General features: G+C 39.4%; 1 protein-coding gene across 1 annotated transcript in view; it reads right to left on the reverse strand.

Annotated features, from left to right (window-relative positions):
- Nucleotides 1-20,983, reverse strand: part of ADAM23 (ADAM metallopeptidase domain 23) — a 162,443-nt gene that overhangs the window by 107,351 nt on the left and 34,109 nt on the right. The window contains exon 3 of the mRNA XM_060151339.1: nucleotides 9,327-9,403. Coding sequence (XP_060007322.1) covers nucleotides 9,327-9,403 — 77 coding nt within the window. The remainder of the gene's footprint in view (nucleotides 1-9,326; nucleotides 9,404-20,983) is intronic.

Genomic DNA, 20,983 nt, shown 5'->3' on the forward strand with positions numbered 1-20,983 from the left:
GTGTAGACAGCCACATGCAAAAAAATGAAACTAGACCACTATCTCACACCACGTATAAAAATCAACTCAAAATGGACTAAAGACCTGAACGTAATTTCTGAAACCATGAAACTCCTAGAAGAAAACATAAGCAATACACTCTTTGACATCAGTCTTAGTTATATCTTTCTGGTTATGTCTGCTCAGGCAAGGGAAACAAAAGGAAAAATAAACAAATGGGATTACATCACACTAAAAAGCTTCTGCACAGCAAAAGAAACTATTAACCAGACAAAAAGACACCTATCAAATGGGAAAAGATATTTTCAAATCACGTATTTGATAAGGGGTTAATAGCCCTTATACATAAACAACTCATACAACTCAACAACAAAAAAACTAACAACCCAATTTAAAAATAGGCAGAGGAGCTAAATAGACATTTTTCCAAAGAAGACATACAGATGGCCAACAAGCACATGAAAAGATGTTCAACGTCACTAATTAACACAAATAAAAACCACAAAGAGATATCACTTCATGCCTGTTAGAAGTGCTATTATCAAAAAAGCAAGAAATAACAAGTGTTGGCAAGGATGTGGAGAAAAGGGAACCCTCATATACTGTTGGTGGGAGTGTAAATTGGTGCAAACACTGTGGAAAACAGTATGGATAGCCCTAAAAAAATTAAGAAGAGAGCTACCATATGATCCAGCTATTCTACTTCTGGGTATTTATCCAAAGAATAAGAAAACACTACTTTGAAAAGATATATGCATCTCTATGTTCACTACAGCATTATTTATAGTAACCAAGATATTGGAACAACCTAAGCGCCCATCAACAGATGAATGGATAAAGAACACATGGTATATATACATACAAAGAAATACTACTTAGTCATAAAAAAAGATGAAATCTTGGGACTTCCCTGGTGGTTCAGTGGTTAAGAATCCTCCTTCCAAAGCAGGGGACGTGGGTTCGATCCCTGGTCAGGAAACTAAGATCCCACATGCTGCAGGGCAACTAAGCCCACGTGCTCTGGAGCCCGCGCACCACAACTAGAGAGCTCGCATGCCACAACTAGAGAGAAGCCTGAGCTCCACAACGAAGATCCCGCGCACCGCAACAAAGATCCCGCATGCCGCAACTAAGACATGGTGCGGCCATATAAATAAATATTTTTTAAAGAAAGATGAAATCTTGCCGTTTGTGACAACATGGATGGACCTTGAGGGTATTATGCTAAGTGAAATAAGTCAGATGGAAAAAGACAAATACCGTATGATTGCATTCATATGTAGAATATTGAAAACAAGCTTAACTAAGTAAATAAACCAAACCAAACAAAAAACAAACACATAGATACAGAGAACAGAGTAGGGGTTACCAGAGAGGAAGGAGCAGGAATGAGGGGGGGGGCGTGAAACGGGTAAGGGGGATCAATTGTACTGATGAATGATAACTAAATTTTGGGTGGTAAGCACGCTGTATTGTATACATGAGTAGAAATCTAATGTACACGTGTAACTTACATAATGCTATAAACAAATGTTACCTAATAAATTTTTTTAAAAAAAAACAGGACTATTTTAAACCCTATCTGAACCTTCTGCATTTTCTTTATACTGTTAAAAATTGACTGAAATAGTTACATTCTTTTTTCTCACCTAATGTGAACAGATGAGCCATCATTAGAATTATGCCCAGCTCCCTTGTAAATTTATAGTCCAGGGCTGTGATCAAAGCAGCCACAGAAGACTCCAGACAGACGGCCCAGGCTGCACATCAACATGTGACTGAATGTCACCAGGTCTCAGGTTGCTGGAAATGATCACATCTTCCTTGCAGGGTTGGTGACAGGATTTAAATTGGAGCATATGAGTAAAGGGCTTAGCACAGGATCTATTACCATCATTACTATTGCAGTAGAGAGCCTTCCTTCTACAGACCCCTGAAATTGGGAAATAAAGCATTTAGCCTATGAATTGGCAGCATCTTAAAGACATAGAATTCTGAAATGGAAAGCAAGGTTACTCATCATTTCTAACTCCTCTGGACTCAAACCCAGAAAACATGCCTCAGCGGGCAGCCTCAGCAGCGAGTTTGAGACCAAAAGCCTGAATTCCCAAAAGCCAGTGCCTTCCCTCGTCCAGATGTGTGAGAGGAGTTCCAGCAGTGAGACTGATAGGCAGATAACAGGAGAGAAGCAGGGGGTCAGCACTGACATGTATGGCCAGCCAACCTTAGGTCAGGAGTCAAGCCAACTCACAAGTCCGCCCCGGACTGCACTGCAGGTGGACCTGCCTCACTCTTCTCCAGCCACAGCTTCTGCTCCTATTCATTCACAAAAGGAAAATGGGGCAGGAGACCTGTCTCTCCTCCACATGCTTCTCCTTATAAACCAAATTTTAAGTTCAAATCTCCAAATTTGCAGAGCTGGAAAAACAGTCAACAGAACAAGACTGAAATTCCCCCTCTGAATCCAGTGACTCCAAGCAGGCAGCTTGCCTTCCATCTGCTGATCGGTGGTTCAGGCTTCTTTGAGAGAAGGGGTTCACTAGTCTTCACTCATACCAGGGGTTCGATGCTTTCCTGCTCTCAAACCTTGGCTCTGCCACTTCCCCACGTAAAAGGCACCTTTCTCCCTACCACATCTTTCCAAATCGAAGCATCTGTAGCAGACTCCAACATGCCCTGCCCACATGGCCTCAGCATAACACGCTGAAGGTGGGTGACTGGAAATACCTAAGATTTCTGGCTTTTTTCTACCTGAGAGGAGGCACGAGGGACATACTGAAAAGTTATTGCCCCCAGAAACAGCTCTCAACCAACAACAGACTGGCACTTGGTGAACAAAACTCCAGCTTCCTCACCCCTCAGTTCAATAATATTCTGGCATGTTCTAGAGGATGAATTCATGGACTCCCAGGGTTTCCTCAGTGGGAATGAGCCCCAGTTGGGCACATGGGAAATTACCCTTTTTTAGCTCCCTTCCCTTCCACTTGTCACTCCTCAGCTCCCTAAATGTATTTCCTTGCTTCAGGATCTGCTACCAGAGGAAGCAAAACCAAGACAGCATCCTTTAAGAAAAACATTAAATCTCATCTTCCCCATAAAACCTTCCAACACCAAGGCTTCCCAAGTCACTTCCTATCATGTTTACTATAATTTGTATATATTTTAATCTCTTTTCTCTGCTATGGGCTCTTGGAGAGGAGGGATTCTTTTACACAGCTCTGAATTCCCTGGGTTGCTCAGCACAGTACCTTACACAAACTAGATGCTCAATAAATGTTTGTTGGCTGAATAAAGAATGAATTAACCATGCTAATCAACACGGAAGCCAGGGTCTTTATTTAACCTAGCTGAAACTACATCAATGTGGCTGTTTTCTTCTTTCAAAAGCATTGCATGAACTACATTTCATGAGAAAACTACTGTGGGCATATATTTCTTTAAAAATCAACATTTTCTAGATATTCATCTTAAATCAAATACCCCCCAAAATCAGAACAAAGATACCATAAACTGGGTGGTTAAACAACAGAAATCTATCTCGCATACTTCTGGAGACTAGAAATCCAAGAACAAGATGCTGGCTGATTCAGTTCCTGGTGAGGTCTCTTTTCCTGGCTTGCAGATGGCTGCCTTCTTGCTGTGTCCTCACATGGCAGAGAGAGAGGGAGCAAACTCTCTGGTGTCTATCTTATAATAACACTAATCCTATCAGATCAAGGCTCCACCATATGACCTCATTTAACCTTAATTACCTCCTTGGAGGCTCTATCTCCAAATACAGTCATATTGCAGGTTAAGGCTTAAACATAGGAATTTTAGGGGGAATTCAGTCCACAGCATGGAGCATGCCTTTCCAATTAGCAGACGACATGTATAAGTATCACACATTACCTTAGTTAGTCCTTACAACAACCTATAGCTTAAGAAGCTAAGAATATATCCATACAATGGCATATTATTCAGCTACAACATAAATGAACCTTGAAAATATTACACTACGTAAAGAAGCCAATCACAAAAGGTCACAAGTTGTATAAATGCATTTATATAAAATGTCCAGAATAAGAAAATTCATAGCAACAGAAAGTAGATGAGTGGTTACCAGAAGCTTGGGGGGAGGGGGTGTGACTGCTTTAGATACAGGGTTTCTTTCTGGGGCAACAAAAATGCTCTGGAATTAGATGGTGGTAATAACTGCACAACTCTGTGAACATAATAAAAACCATTGAAGGGAATACTTTAAAGGAGTGAATTTCACGGTGTGTGAATTGTATCTCAAACTATTACTAAAAAAGAAGTTAAGAAATTTGCCCAAGGTCACACAGCTAGTAAATGACAGCCTCCAGATTCAAACCCAGGTCTGTTTGACTCCAGAACCTATGCTCTCAACCATTATGTAACTCTGGTCACAATTATTCCCAATTAACATTTGCTGAAGACACCAGCAAATTTAACTATAGGTAAAATGGCATAATTCCAATCACACATATCAGAGAGACAATCCTCAGACTCCCCGAGGACTTCCAAGGATCAACAACACACATCAAGAATTGCTGGGGACTTCCCTGACGGTCCAGGGGTTACGAATCTGTGCTTCCACTGCAGAGGGCACGGGTTGGATCCCTGGAGATCCCACATGCCACGGGGTACAGCCAAAAAAGAAACAGAATTGTTAATCTAGTAATCCTTTTTAAACCTTATGTAACTTGGAACAATGGTCATTCTAGAGAAAAAACAAAACAAAATTGAAAAGGGGAGTATCCTGAAAGGAGTATGACAAAAGATCCTCTGAAGCCACAGCTAGGACTTTTGGGGATAAAAAAATGTAAACCGAATGGTGTGATGGCCATGCTTCCTGCCCTCCAGTGGCGTCCTACTCAAATGCCTCCCTGTGGACAATGGCCCTTCACGGTCTGGCTACATGGCTTCCTCTCTGACCTCATCTCCTCAGTCTCCCACCGCCCCCTGCCCCCCGCTGCACTCCAGTCACATCAGCCTTGGTCCTTCTTGAACATCCCACATTCTCCTCCGCACTTGCTGTCTCACAGTCCCAGCTGAGTGGAACCTTCTCACCTTCCAGCCTCACGTGGTGTCTCATCTTGGACGATCAGGTCTCAGCTCAATGTCCCTCCTCAGAGAGACCTCAGAGAGACCTTCTGGCTTCTGTGACATCTAAACCACACTGGCCACTCCCAGCTGAAGTCTCTTTCCATCACGTAGCCCAGCTATACGTTTTTCAATGCACTCGTCTTTATTTAGTGGTTCACTGTCTGTCTTCCCCTGGAACAAAGCTCCATGAGGGGAGACAGCGAACTTGTCTATTTCACTCCCAGCAGCATCAGCACCTAGAGCAATTGCAGGCATAGAGCAGACGCTCACTCAATATTTGTTGGCTAAATTAAAACACGCACCTCTGCCATGAGATGCCTCAGCGAGCCAAGGCCTCACTTGTTCAATCCATGAAAGCACAGACTCAGAAAGTTCTCCCAGGAACTCACAACAGGGTAGTCTTCACAAGCTGGCAGTCCAGCCTGGGTGAGGTCATTAACCCTTTAGATTCTGCAGATACCACTCTGATCAGTTTATGTTAACACCTTAATGCTTTCTTTCCTTCACTGAGCTCGTATACCTATCATACACCTTTTGCCCTTCCCCACCTTAACAATTTAAAATTGTTGTAAATAGTGTGGCAACGACCACCCTTTGGTGGAAATGAGATTCTTCTTTGCTCAGAAGCTCTTTCTCCATGACTGATTTTAAAAATTCTCTTGACTCTTTACATTCATTCTAATGGAGCAGCCATTGAAATTTAGTGAATCACAGCCATCGAAAGTTATTTAAAGTAGAGACCCACCCTGGCCAACACTTGTCACACTCTTACCCAATTCCCTTGTCTCCGGAGATCATGTGAGCATTGCACACACACGTTGCGCTCAGAAGGCTCGGGACTCTGAACAGGGGAGACACCATGTGATTATGGGTCTCATGGTCTCCCTCTCACTGCATTTACTTGTTCCTATAGAGACCTCCATTTTTTCCTGGTCCTCTTGACCTCACCTCCATTCTTACCCAAACTGGATCCTGATAGCAAACTACCCTAGTTATTCACCAGTATTCAAAGAGCTCTGTCTCCACTGCTCTTCCTCTGAGTCACCACCAGAAAACACCCACACTACAATCTACCTTCCTCCCCCACACAGTGCAGTGACGGAGTTACTGAGCACTCCAGGTTAAAAAAATAAAATAAAACACCATCAGGTACAATGACACAAACACCAACACATAACATATGACTTCTAATGAAGATTGCTCATAAATTCTTTAACATGACCTTGGTGAGCTTCCTCACCCATTTCTCTCCATGTTAGCCTAAACTTTCATCATTTTCCTCAAGCCCAACCCGCCCTCCTTCTCCATCCCAATGGTAGATAATGCTGTCTCCAAGAAGAAAGAAATCTTCAGAGATGAACTGAACTCCATCCCTTCTCCTGCAAGCTTATCTCTACCTGCATATGCCCTAATACCTTCATACAAGTTAGGAATGAACTCTCTCCTGGTTCAAAACTAAGTTGCCCTTGTGTTCTTGTTCTCACTCCCTTGTATCTTCACCCAGATCTTGCTCCATAAATTATCTCCTCTCTTCTGTATCTTCATTCCTCACTCTTAACATCTCCATTTGTCAGCCTAACACTTGCTCTGTTATCCCTGAAAACCCCTTCCTAGACCCCAATGTCTTCTTCTGGCTACTATGCTAGCTCTCTTTCCTTCTCACCCAAACTTACCCAATGAGCAATGCTGTCTCCAAACCATCTCCTCTCAGTCACTCCCAGCCCACTGTAACCTGGTTTCTGCCCCAAACTTTATGGAAACTGCTGCCTTCAGACCATCAGTGATTACTTAATAGGTAAATACAAAGGCAATCTTTGCCCGTTATCTCACTAGATCATTCTGCTGCATGTGAGGCTATACATCACAACTTTCTGTTTTGAAACTCTCTATTCAATCGTGCTCCTGATTCTCCTCCCACTACTCTGATCACTCATTCTCTGTCCCTTCATTGACTCCTCTTCCTCTCCTCAACCCTTAACAATCTTCCCAACTTATGCTCTCCTTATTTTACCCACCCTTCCTGAATGAACATGGTCTCATTCACAACCACGTTTATCATTAACATTCCTATGGAAACTACTTTCAACTCTACTATCTCTAGCCCCCACCTCTTCCCTGAGCTTTAGACTGTTATATCCACCTACTGCCTAGACATGGCTTCATGTATGTCCCAAAGCCCCTCAGATCAATTATGTCTACTCTGATTTCACATTCTTTTCTCTTCACCATTTAACCTGTTTTTCCCTGTGCTGCCCATTTCACCTGGATACCACCTTCCACCCAGCTATGCAATCAAGGTACCTCTTAACTTGAACCCTTCTTTCTGCCTTGCCACCCACATCAAAGCAATCCTAATGATTTTTATCAGTCGAAGACTCCTCGAAAGCATTCCCTCTCCATGCCTTTTAGCACTTCCTGAGAACAGAACTTCTGTTTATCTGCTTACTTCATTTTTCACAGTCTAGGGGATAATAGACCAGCACTGAGCATGACACACAAGATCTTGCATGAGTTGAGCTGTCCCTGTGCCTACCTCTTCTGACTCACCTCCCTCAACCTTGTAATTTACCAAGAAATTCAACAAAAGACTCATGCTCCCTTTAACATGCCCCACTGCTACATGGCCCTTCTCCTTAGCACACACTCTCTCCTCTGCCTAGAACACAATTCTCCATTCTCTCTCTCTCTCTCTCTCCCTCTCCCTCTCCCTCTCCCTCTCCCTCTCCCTCTCCCTCTCTCTCTCTCTCCCTCTCTCGCCCATCCATCCCCAACACTTCCCTTCCTCACTAGCACTTGCCCTCCAAGATTTAGCTCAAGCATCATCTTTCCTAAGATGCCTTTTCACACTCCTCCAGCCTGGAGAGCTTCCTCTCTCTAGTGCTACCATAGCATTCCATGTTTATCTCCAGCACAACCAATTTCACACTGCTCTAAAATTATACGTTTATCTATTAACCTCTCCCAAGTAGACTATAAGCTCCTTAAGGCAAAGACTGCTCATAGTAGGTGCTCAATTTGATTCCTCTGCATGTTAAATATTCGTGGTAAATAATTTTCTGATGTGTCTCCAGACCTCTAAGTACCCTGGATGTCCCCATATGACCCTTTCGCAGGCACAGTGCTGACCCAGCATGGTGAAAAGGAACTCAACCAATGCTCAGCAGACTCAAAGAGGAAAACCTGCAGTATCTTCAACACAGGAAATTCTGAGTTCTGCTGATTCATTCTGACTTAAAGCTGCAATTACACTTGAGTAAGGAGCACCCAAGCTGACCCTGCATCTTTTTTTCTGCAGAGCTCACAGAATTTGGCACACAAGAAATTTAATAGTTGTTCTTTATAGTCTTCTGCAATCTCTCAGATATTGACTGTGGTCACCCACATTATAGTGTCTGATAGCATTACGTGGTATTTTTCTGGCAAAAAATGCAGTCTTGGTCAAAATACCGATGAGAGTTTAAAATATTGACTGGAGCTTCTTAAACTAAAGAAAACCATGCAGGAAAGTTCTTTCACCAAAGAAAGGCTCACTGCTGGCTCAATTCGAGGCTGAAGAGCCCTGCTTAAGGCAACAGCTCTTGTTCGTGCTTTGTACAAAGACATCTGTGCAATTGGTTCCAACTTGGGAAATAGCATTTAAATATCAACATAAACACATGCTCAGAGAAAAATTGGGTAAATCTTCATCAGGACCAAAATTTCTAACCAACTGTATTAGAGCAAATTACGAAGCAAAGAACCTTCTCAAAAGAGGTATTTGCAAGTCATCATTTTCTTCTGTTCTTCTGTTCTTCATACAGAAGTCGTGTGAATTGCATACTGAAAGGTAAAGTGGAATTTCTAGACTGAAGTCTAACTATACTTGAGTCAGTAATTTATCATGCTTGCTATATATTGTAACGATTATAGTTAGCACTTAATTAACTAGCATTACTTTAAATATTTGTTCCATTTAAAATCACAATATCTAAGAACTGTATTTGAGATTTTTAACAAATTAAATGTTAAATGCCTCTTCTTTCAGGAATAAAAAGACATTATTATTATTAAAAGAATTAACTTCAGACTTTTATATTTTTCTTTAAGTGCTATATGACATATAATCAGCTAGAAAATATCAGTTGCTTCAACAACAGACATTACTTTGACTAAAATATTATCATGAAGCAGAGTTTTACTGCACTTACATCTTAACAGAATCATAACTAAATACTTACTTGTTCAGTGTGAGGTCAAGAATGAATTTGGAGCCGAAGGCTTCAATCTGGAAGCTTGCCTGGGCCAGATGGACAGCCTATGGATTCAAAAAGACAGAAAGAACCTTAGCTTACTTTCCTATCTTTAAAGCTGATTATATTGATATCAAGAATGATATTTAATAAGAAGAAAATTTCATGGACTGATTCATTTCTTTATGGATCCTTATGTAACAATTCATTTCTTTAAGAAATCAGGTGCATTGTCGTGGGCTTACTTGGAAGACCTAAATATCTCTGCAGGAAGGAACTAGTAAAAGTCCTTTAAAAGGGACCCATCGTGACAAAGATTAAGAGCAGATTCAACTGGACTTTCAAAGGGACCGGGATGAATTATGCAAAAGTCTGACTAATTAAAGCTTGATTTCATCCTATTCTGTGCACAAAGCTAACCGATTCTTTCTGCACACCTAAGTGAAAACTCATGTCAGCGCTCTGCTCTTCATCAGGAATTGGAACTTTCTCTAAATGATGTATCAGCAGAATGAGCCGGTAAAATGGGATAGCACAACCTATTAACTTCAGCAAGCACTTCAAACCAGGCCCGTCGTGGATAACGAGAGTTCATATCCCCCTTTGAAAGTCACACATTTACAAATACTGTCCTCATTGTGATTTAATCCAAATACAAAGATAATCTCATCTAAACATGAATCATATGTTCTAGGTATTAAAGATTGGTATAGCTCACAGAAGCGTCTTGCATAATGTAAATTAACAAATCAATGAAGTTTTGTTAAAGTATTATCCAAGATAAAACTCTCTTTTGTCACCCAATCAGGAAAGAAAAAAAAAAGGACAAGGATACATGCAACACCCACCCGCTACACACACACAAACCTCCTTCCTCCAGACCTCATTCCTAAGGTACAGTGGGTGTCGTGTGTGAAGTGCTACATGCATGGCAACCAGACACTTTCCAGTCCCCCTTCCCTCAATGCCACCCCATGCTCCTCTTTTCCCTTCTCCTCCACTTCGCATTATAGACATCCTTCAAGGACAGCCTAACGCCATTACTTTCCAGGAAGCTTCCTTCACATGCCTGCTGGGAACGAACTCAGGACTTCAGGAGCACTGCATTTGTCCCTCCCTCCACAGTGATGTATGATCGCTTCCCACCCTGGACGGTTTGCTCCACAACTCGTACCACAAGGGTCTTGCGAACAGTCGTACATTAACAACCCTTCCCCCAAATACATGAACTTTCAATTAATTAACCAAGTATTTATTGTCAAGACTCTTTTACCATGCCAAACCTATAAAACACTATAAATAAACCATGACTTCTGCTTCTTGTCAAGCATAACTGCTGATCAGATAGTCACTCTGTAATAAATAAATAAAATTAAAAGGAAATTAACATATTAAATTTTAAATACAGAGCAATGAGAGAGAAGGCACCTCAATCCCTAATACCACGGGACGCCATGTCTACCTCAAACAACCATGTATCAGTAGAACAGGGTCATCATCCTTGATCTGAGCTTCCTGTATCCAGACAACTCCTTGAGAGAGAAAGAAATTTCTGTCTTGTCAGGTATGGTCTCTGTCATCTGTAGCAGAACCTCTATTTATCTACTATAAATATCACAGAGTCTTTAATCTAAATTCATTCTGTGTCTTAAAGCATTAATTTTTGCATGAAAATTTTTATTTGATGAATAATTTGTACAAGGGGAAATTTTTCATCTCTAGGTCCCAAAAGTTTAAAAAAAAAAAAAAGAAAAAAGAAAAACCTTAAGCATCCTTAGGCATATTTCTCTTAAGAATATTAAATAGTAGAGAAGAGTTCATTAATGGCACCCTGACCTAAAAGAGGTGATAAATGTACTTCTTTGAGCATCTTTATAAACAAGAATATATTGTGGTAAAAAGAGTAACTACACATAAAACAAAAAACTACACATAAATTATGACTTAGCAAAACAAATGAAGCAAAACTTCCAAATGAATATTCCAAAGAAAAGTGTTTTGATTTCAAATTTAGGCAAATCTCTGTATGTCTGTTATTGATGTAAAGAACCTCCCAGCAAAAGGCTCATTTTACAGCAAATAAGCAATGAGACAAGTACAAACCCCAAGAAAACCCTGTTGCAAAATAACATACCCCGGTGGTAACTGCTTACTCCATTTGAAAGAAATTGCTCAGAGTCAGACAATTTGATCATTGTCAAATAAGTTTATACGGAGTCAATGTGACAAGCTTCAGTTTAACAGAATTCAATGAAAGGGCTGGCAAATAATAGTAATACTGGGATTTTCCTTTGCTTATTTTATTTACTCCTTCCACACACACGTGTTGAGTCCCACCCTGTGTAGAAAGAATGGCTGGGACACAGCCCCACGCTCAAGGAAGCGGCAGCCTCCAGAGAAGCAGGCAGGGCTGCCATCCTTCGTGTGCCTAAGGGACCACAGGGACCAAGGCTTCAGTGACAAGGTGCGGTTTGAACAAAATTTTTTAAAATGAGTAAGAATCTTCCTGCCAAGAGAAGAAAAGACATTCCGGACCTGGGAGGAAACATCTGTAAAAAATAGAGTAAAAAGGGGCCTTCCCTGGTGGCGCAGTGGTTGAGAGTCCGCCTGCCGATGCAGGGGACACGGGTTCGTGCCCCGGTCCGGGAAGATCCCACATGCCGCGGAGCGGCTGGGCCCGTGAGCCATGGCCGCTGAGCCTGCACGTCCGGAGCCTGTGCTCCGCAACGGGAGAAGCCACAAGAGTGAGAGGCCCGCATACCGCAAAAAAAAAAAAAAAGTAAAAAATGAATACGGAAAACAAACTTAAAAAAAATTTTAATGAATATGGCCTGTAGATAAATGACTTTTGGAGGAAATGTCAAACAATGAATCTGAAAAGGTGGGCAGGAGACTGTGCGGCTTTGTGTGACGTGATCAATGACGTGTCTGCTCACATATACACACATGTGGCCAAGACACAGAGCTTTCCTTTAAATGTCCCCCACTTACTCAGCACCGTGTCTGGCATATGTCGTCATCATCATCATCATCATCATCAATACCAACACTATGATTCAAACGTATTGACAGATTACTTTCCACAACAGCTGAAACAATTAGTGCAATGTCATCAACAGCATTCTTGTTTCTCCATAGGAAAAAAAAAATCTGATTTTGTTACCTTTATCAGGAAGACTGTTTTAACATTTGAATTCACTTTAATGCTGAGAGGCAGCACATTTTCCTATAAAATGATTTAAGATTTCCTTAAACATTCATCTTCCTTGCATAGTTAGCAAATGGAATTAGTATATTGATCTAAAATATCTGTATCCATTTTAAGTAATTTCAATCCAGTGATGTATGTTATTTTTCTTACATTCCGTTTCTCTTTCCTTTGCTATACATTCTGCATTTGTACACAGAGTACAGATTCTTCTCTAGACCAAAATAAATACCTGACAAATGCTACTTTTCCCTATCATTCTGTTATTTCTGCTCTGCCCTAGAAATGATTAAAGTAAGTTTTAACTTCTGGTATCTCTATGTTATTCTATATCAACTGATCCGTTTTTCTTTAACAAAATACCATGCATATAGTTTTGATAATTGTCAATTTTAAATACGTTTTCAAATCAGGTAAAATGAGTCCTCATCATTATTGTTTTACAAATCACATTTTTTGAAATTATTTGTTCTTATTTCATATTAACCCACTTCTTCCAAATGGTAGAAAAATTAGAAGAATGGTTAGGATGGGTAGAAAGTTTTTGTAATATACAGCCATAACACTTATGGTTTATTAAATATTTTAGAGTTGACTAACTGACCAGCACCACTGAAACCCACTGAAAACACAAAGACTACCTCAAAGAGTATTGCTCTTCTTTTACAAAGAAGGATCTGCACGGCGAGATTTAGGAATGTGTTCAATGATACAAAATCACAGGAATACTTCAGAGGAGAGTTCCTGAACCACACGTAAGGTCATAATGGGCTATTTGCTCCACTGGGATATCTGCTAAACAGACTTAAAGATTAACACATGTTTTTACAAGACCTGTCACTGTAATAGCACTGTGGAAGAATGCAGGGTTTTAAAGTCAAAGAGCGTCATTTCATGACAAGAATAAGCACAACCCTGGGCTCAGAATTACCATCCTGAAAGACTGAGAACAGCTGTTGCCTAAGCACTCTGAGCTTTTTCTTTTGACTCAGGATCTGGCACAGGGAAATTACAGGAGCTCTATAAACAGAAGCAACTAAACTCAATTACATACACAAACCTCCTTCACTGAAGAACAATTTATACATCCTAACAGTGTGCTTTTGTTTTCCTGTTTTTTTACCTCATGGTATCATATTAAATAACTTTAGAAGACTTTTAGGGTCTTCACCTAAGATTGGCCTTGCATCTTATCCAGCAACGTTATGCTTCGAAGCAATCATAAATGCTCGGCTTTGGGTAAGGTACATTATATAAGCTGAAAGACACAGTTATGTTTTCTTGGGACTTATAGTCTAGAATAGTTAACATTAATATGGACATGAAAACAAGAGAAAAAGATGACTATCTACTTATGGAAATAAAAAGCAGGTATTTCCAGGATATATATGTTTTCATGCAAAAATGAATACATAAGAAGTATTCAATTAGTATTCTTTACTACTTGTAAGGAGTTGTAAATTCTACAGAGTGTGTGCATAAGTGATTATGGGAAATGAACAGTTTACACTTTCTCAGAATTCAGAAAATATTACAAGACTGAATTTCAGTAGAAAATGAGCAACTTGAATTGAGATGTCTACTATCAATCACAACATCCACTGAGCATGTATTTTACTTTACTACGCTCTATAAGGTACATGGTTTGGGTAACAGAGGAAAATTTAGAAGAAGTTTCCCTGCTCTTAAGATATACTCAGTTTAGTTAGGGAGACACTCATTTAAGTAACAAAGGAAACATATCCAGAGTGGCATAGCAATAAGACAAGAAAATGCTTTACAAATGGAGAGCAGAAGACCTGGAAGGTATCAAGCAAGCCTGAGCAGACACCACGAGGATGATATAAGCTCTGCTTCCTAAAGAGGAGAGCTATGGGCTTCTAGGAAAGGAGGTGCTTGAGAGAGAAAAATGCTATAATTAGAGTTAGAAGCCAGATTAATAAAACTGTCTTCTCTGCCAGAAGGGATCATGGAAAACGTAAAACAGGTAAACAGTTGATTACTAATGAGACTGTAGGTAAATTTTTTCTTTTTCTTTTTCTTTTTTTTTTTGGCTGCATTGGGTCTTTGTTGCTGCACGCAGGCTTTCTCTAGTTGCAGCTAGCGGGGGCTACTCTTTGTTGCAGTGCACAGGCTTCTCATTGCGGGGGTTACTCTTCATTGAGGAGCACGGGCTCTAGGCGCATGGGCTTCAGTAGTTGTGGCATGCGGGCTAAGTAGTTGTGGCTCGCAGGCTCTAGAGCGTAGGCTCAGCAGTTGTGGTGCACTGGCTTAGTTGCTCTGCGGCATGTGGGATCTTCCCAGACCAGGGATCAAGCCCTGTCCCCCGCATTGGCAGGTGGATTCTTAACCACTGCGCCACCAGGGAAGTCCCTTTTTTTTTTTGGCAATCACTTTGGGAAATAAGGTTCCCTAATATATTTATCACAGAAAGATATGCAAAATATTAATATGTCCAGCAAGTAATTATTATATTCATCACATTATAAAGTACATCTTAATGCAGAAAAAATTTTCTTTCTTCTTATTTTTGTCAGAAAAATCAGAGAATTTTCCCCACTTAACCAAATTTGGCCCACATAATTAGAAGGAAATCACAGAACTATGGAGTCACAGATGTTAAAATTTCAAGGTGCCATTCTGCCATGGAGGATGCATTTTAATCTTTTTACATCATCAGAGTTAATTGGAGGAAATGCAGAACAATATTGGCTCACAGACAGGGAGCTGGAAGCGGGTTGCACCTGGGCAGAATATATTTCTAAATTTTGCCTGAATTTTCCACATGAAGAAGCTGAGACAAAAGAGGGGAAATGATCAGAACAGTCTCATGGCTGGTGAGTAGAAGAATGAGCTGGAGCCCGGGGAAAGGTCTCCTGGTTTAGTTTTCTTTCCAGCATTGCCTCCTTAGAAAGTGCACAATGACAGTGAGGGTCCTCTATATAAGAAGTCAGGAGGGTGTATTGTACACTTTAAAAGATTCTCATTAAAATGATGAAATACACAATGTTTTTACTTAAAGAAAGAAAAATATGTCCATATATATGGGAAGTCCCTTTTCTTGTTTTTATTTCCCTCATTGCTATGATAATATCGTTTATTCTATGTTCATTAAAATATCAAACATATATGGTGTGTGTGTCTGTGTGTGCACACATGTATAAACTATAACATTTTCAGGAAAATTTTTTCCCTCCCTTTATCTTTTTGCTCATGGTTTTTTCCCCTACTCTCAATGATTTTTCAATAGATCTAGATTCTTCAAGAGTTTCCACCCTTTTTTCTTCAAATACAGTGGGAAAAGTTCATAGAATTTCAAAGACCTTCTTCTTTTGAGTTCCAGGACATTTTATGGTATTTCAGAGAAGACAGCTTTGGAAATTCCCCAACTAAGAAGGAAGGAAGAGAACCAGCTAATCAGATATTAGAAGCATGCTTTGTTGTAAAGGGTTGAGTTGCTGAAGAAAGAACGGATTGAGTTCCTTCACCAGGGAGTTTTGCATCAATCTTGGTTGCACAGTATGTTTTTCTCTACATAGAAAAACAGGAGACACAGAATCCTGCCAAGTTTAAAATGAAATCAGTTTGAGGAAAATACATCACTTTCTTAAGAATAGATATATGTATATGCATAACTGAATCACTTTGTTGTACACCTGAAGCTAACACAACATTGTAAATCAACTATATGCCAATATTAAAAAAAAAAGAAGTGAGAAAGGAGCAAAATGTAGAAGAAAATGTCAAGCAATCTCACTATCAACAGATTTTCTCATAAGTCTTATAAAATCACAACTTGAGAACTGAACTGATCTAATATTCTATTGAATAAAGCCGTGTAACTGAGATTTATAAGCAAAAATAAATAAATAAATAAATGAGAAAATATGTTACTTTCTTTGCTCATACAGGCTTTTCTGTACATGACCAATCTGGGTCTATCCCACAGCTAGAGAAACATAAAAGTCCAGCTTGTGGATCTTTTTTCTGTGTAATGCAAAAACTCAAATATGGGAATATGTTTTAGGAGTCTTAAAGAGCAAAAGAAAATATCAATAGGACATTTAAAATTATAATCTAGTTCTAATCCCTTATTCTAAGTTTGCACACTGGTGATCACCAATGTGATCAAGACTCATATATAATAAAAATAATAATGCCTTATATTTCTTGTGTTTTATCTCAATTATCTAGAATAACATAAAGCTAGTAGGGCAGACTTTTTTATTATCCTCTTATAGAAGAAAAACATTTTTAAAAGGCACAGAGGGGTTAAATGATATTTTTATACAAGGTCACACATCAAAGAAAGAAAGATGAGGTTCAGGGAGAAAAAGTGCCAAGTTCATGCCAGAAGTCCTTAAACCTCCAAACCTCAATGTTTCCTGGTCATTAAAATATAAATAATAATAGCTTACCAACAGGATGTATGTGATGATTAAATTATATAACAACGTAACGAAAAGTTCCTAGAAAAAGTTGGCCACATAGAAAGAGATCAATAATTTAGAAAGGAGGGGGTAAAGTAAAAGGAGGAAGAGAAAAACAGAAGAAGAAAACTATATTAACGTTTTGGAAAGGTTATCAGTCAAGCTCTACCTTAAAAACTCCCTCCCAATATAGCTGGGCACCTCCTAGAAAATCCAATGCGCATTTAGACTCTGCAAGATTTGCAAATTTTATATTTGCATTGCTAAATACCATTAGGTATTATGCTTTGACCTTGTTCAAGTTGCCATGTCTTTAAAATAATATGAATCATTTTCCTGAGAAGTGGAACAGCTGCAAATGTTACATGAAGGCAATTTTGCTAATTAATTTGTTCAATGTTCTTCCCAAGATGCATTTAAATAGGTAGCTCGTGGGAGAGAATATCATCATGTTTACTTCTAGCATGTTCCATTTCACAGGATTAACAAACTTGCATTGGTTTGGTTAACCCATTAACAAACTTGTATTGAATCCCTACCTTGGGTGAGATATGGTGGCAGATATACAGATATAGAAGAATTAGTATTTAGATCAAAAAGTTTATAATCTGGTTAGGGAAATGAAATGAGAAACCAAAAAGAAATATAATACTTCAATTAAATGATAGTAGTAAATATTATTTGTAAAGATGTCACATATTATTTAACCATGACTGACTACTCAATTTAATAGGAATGTACGGTATGGGTAGCAAGTACATTTATATATGAGGAATGAGAATGCTGAGGGCTAGAGAGAGCTAAGAAAAGCTTGCTGGAGAGCATTTAAAGAGAGAATTCAGATAGCTCTAGGACTGAATTAATAGGATGAAATTTCAAAGTGTTTCCAAGTGTTTGCTAACAAATAGACACTTAAGAAACATGCCTTTAAAGTAAAAGACAGGAAGTCTTCCACTCTGGAGAGTTAAATTATAGTTTGGATTGTAGAATTTAATTGTGAGAATTAACACATGGTAATTTATTACAAAATAAGCATTGCACGAGGTCAGTAAGTCATGTGAACACATACAAGTCCAACAAATACTAAGGTATTTTGTGAATTAATCTATCTTTTAACCTGAAACTAGGAAGCTGAAGTCCTAGCCTAGATGGATATTACAGAAACAACACTAAAACATCAGCAAAGCAGAGTCTTCTCACAGGTCACAGCAGATCAGCAACTCCCAGTGAAGGAAGCAGGTCACTGTATGACCTTGTTCTCTGTGCCAGCCTAGCCAAGAAAGATAGAACGTCTGCTCTGAAAGAAATCAAGCCAACATTCAGTTATCCAATCTGATCATACAGAAAAAAAGGATAGCAGGTTGAATTCTGATTTCTGACCAAATCTTTTACGAGAGCTCTTTTCTAAATAAACCAGTTTTAAAGAGAATCCAATTTCATCGTCCTCCCTTTTCTTACCTACCCCTCAGTTTGAAGTGCTCTCAAAGTCTGATACAGACAAAAGATAGACACTGAAGAGAAAGAGAGAAAATAGGCATTGATAATCCAAGCAGATAGTCCAGTGAATAAATCATGAGTTCTCTCTACTGAAAATGTATTTGTAAAATTCCTCATGACCAGCCAAAGAAGAGAAGCTACATCTAATATTATTGAGGGTGGGGGAGGGAGTCACACTAAGATCTTCCTTAGTGATCACTCGGCAACCCAGGAGAACTTTGTAACAATACACTTTCGCTGATAAACCATCTTTGGACATTTATACCAACTGTCTTCTATACATTCACCCTCAGCGATTAACATTGGCTGGATATTAAACTGACAATGCCAACTCAAGAGAGAGATGAAATCAAGCCTTCAGAGCTCTTGCTATTTGAAAATGAGTAAATCATTACAAGTATCACTAGAGCTATATTATTTGGCTTTCATATATTTTCTGAAAGATGAGTAAAAATACAATTCTGACAACAGTTACCATGGAAGCGGTTTCTTTCTGCTGTCTTTCCTGAATAGTAACATTTAATTTGATGGATTAATCTAGTAGCTGAGGTGTGATTCACCTTGTTCTTTTTCCTCATCAGTTTCTACACCCAAACTGTGCATCTCCAAGGAGTGCATCTCTCACTGCTGACACTTTCATCACAAGCAAGAACAAATTCTGTCTTTCTAGCCAGAATTATTGAACACCCACTAAATAATTTAAATAAAAGAACAGAAGTAGTGTATAAGGTTTGGAAAACAAAAAACATCAAGTTCCATGCTTAATGGCTTCGACTCATTACCCGACAGGTTTTTTTAATTTGCTTATATAACCTTAATACTTTCCTGAAAGGAAAAAGCCCTTGAGAGGCAGCTGTCTATGATGAGCCCTACTTTCTTGGCCTGTCCACTCTGGTCCTTGGAATGCTACGTACAACAGCCCAGTGGACTCAAGTCAACTCAAATATCTATGTAGAGCAAAAGAAGGTTCTTTCACTTGGATCTTTACGATGACCACATACAGATTAGTTAAGAATGAATGAGTCGGGCTTCCTTGGTGGCGCAGTGGTTGAGAGTCCGCCTGCCGATGCAGGGGACACGGGTTCGTGCCCCAGTCCAGGAAGATCCCACATGCCGCGGAGCGGCTGGGCCCGTGAGCCATAGCCGCTGAGCCTGCACGTCCGGAGCCTGTGCTCCGCAATGGGAGAGGCCACAACAGGGAGAGGCCCGCGTATCGCAAAAAAAAAAAAAAAAAAAAAAAAAAAAAAGAATGAATGAGTCTAAAATACAGAATGAGAACTATGATACAGTAATTACACAGTCCACTTAAGCATTGTTACATACAGCAAACCATAAATGATATAGAGTAAATTCAAATATAAATTTCCAGATCTCCCTCATTAAAAAACAACTGGAAATGTATAACCAAGGGAGGTTAAGCAGACCTGTCCAGGCCAGATTCCTCTTCTCTTGAGTTACCTTGATTCTATTGACCTTCACTGGTGGAACCAACACTGTTCTTGCCCAGAACTGATTTGTATTGGGATCTCTAGACCAGCTCTGTTATTTCTATTTGAAGAAATGTTTCAGGCTCTGCTTATGAATTCATGGTAAATACATAGCTGTTTGACAACAGTATTCCTAAGAGGTCTCTGCTTCCCTTAACTACCCTCTGCAAGATGTGGGTCACAAGTTCTGTGTCACTGGAGTGGAAACTCCTTTTGTCCACAGGAACCCAGCTCTGTCTACATCTATGGATTAGAAAGAGTTCTGTGTTTTCTGGTTCTCAGCTGTGTCTGGCTCTGTCCTTTGCTCTGATCTTAGTTATGACCATGGATCGGTTGCATTCTGCCCTTTTGGATGCAAAGAGTAACTTCAAACTGGAGACCATGCCAAAAATGGATTTTCCCATTTTACAAAATGCAGGTGCCATTAGGCTTCCTAAGTCACACCATTAAAGTGTGTTCCCGGATATAGAGGCTCACAACTGTCATGTAACACAATTTTACTCAAAACAAATATCACGTGCACTACACATACCTTACTCAAAGTTAGATGTGGAAAAGCTAATATTGATGTGATCTCATTTTTTCTAACATGTTAGAAAAATGTTAGAAAAATTCTTCCATAGAATTCTTCAAAATGACAACTGCACAGCCTGTAGTCACCTAATTTTTAAAACTAGCATTTAGAATACTGACTGCTATGCAGAATATCCTGACTATTTTAGTAAGCAAACGATAGATCTCACTATGTCTACAGAATGTTTTAGGTTCATTAAATCTCATTTTTATTTCCAAATGAGAACCTATAATAAGATGGAACCTTGAAGACATACAAAAATAAAAATAGTATTTCGAAATACATCTATTTCCTCAGATTATATGCGACCTTATTGGCTTCTACATCACATATGAAATCATTTACTCATTCAACAAATAATTATTGTGTCTACCATGTTTCAAACTGAAGCTTTGGTTTTCTGGAGTTTGCATTTTAGTATGTATTGAGGGGTAGTGGGGAGAAATAGA

The sequence above is a fragment of the Lagenorhynchus albirostris genome, chromosome 6 (genome assembly GCF_949774975.1).
Source record: "Lagenorhynchus albirostris chromosome 6, mLagAlb1.1, whole genome shotgun sequence".
Taxonomy (NCBI): domain Eukaryota; kingdom Metazoa; phylum Chordata; class Mammalia; order Artiodactyla; family Delphinidae; genus Lagenorhynchus; species Lagenorhynchus albirostris.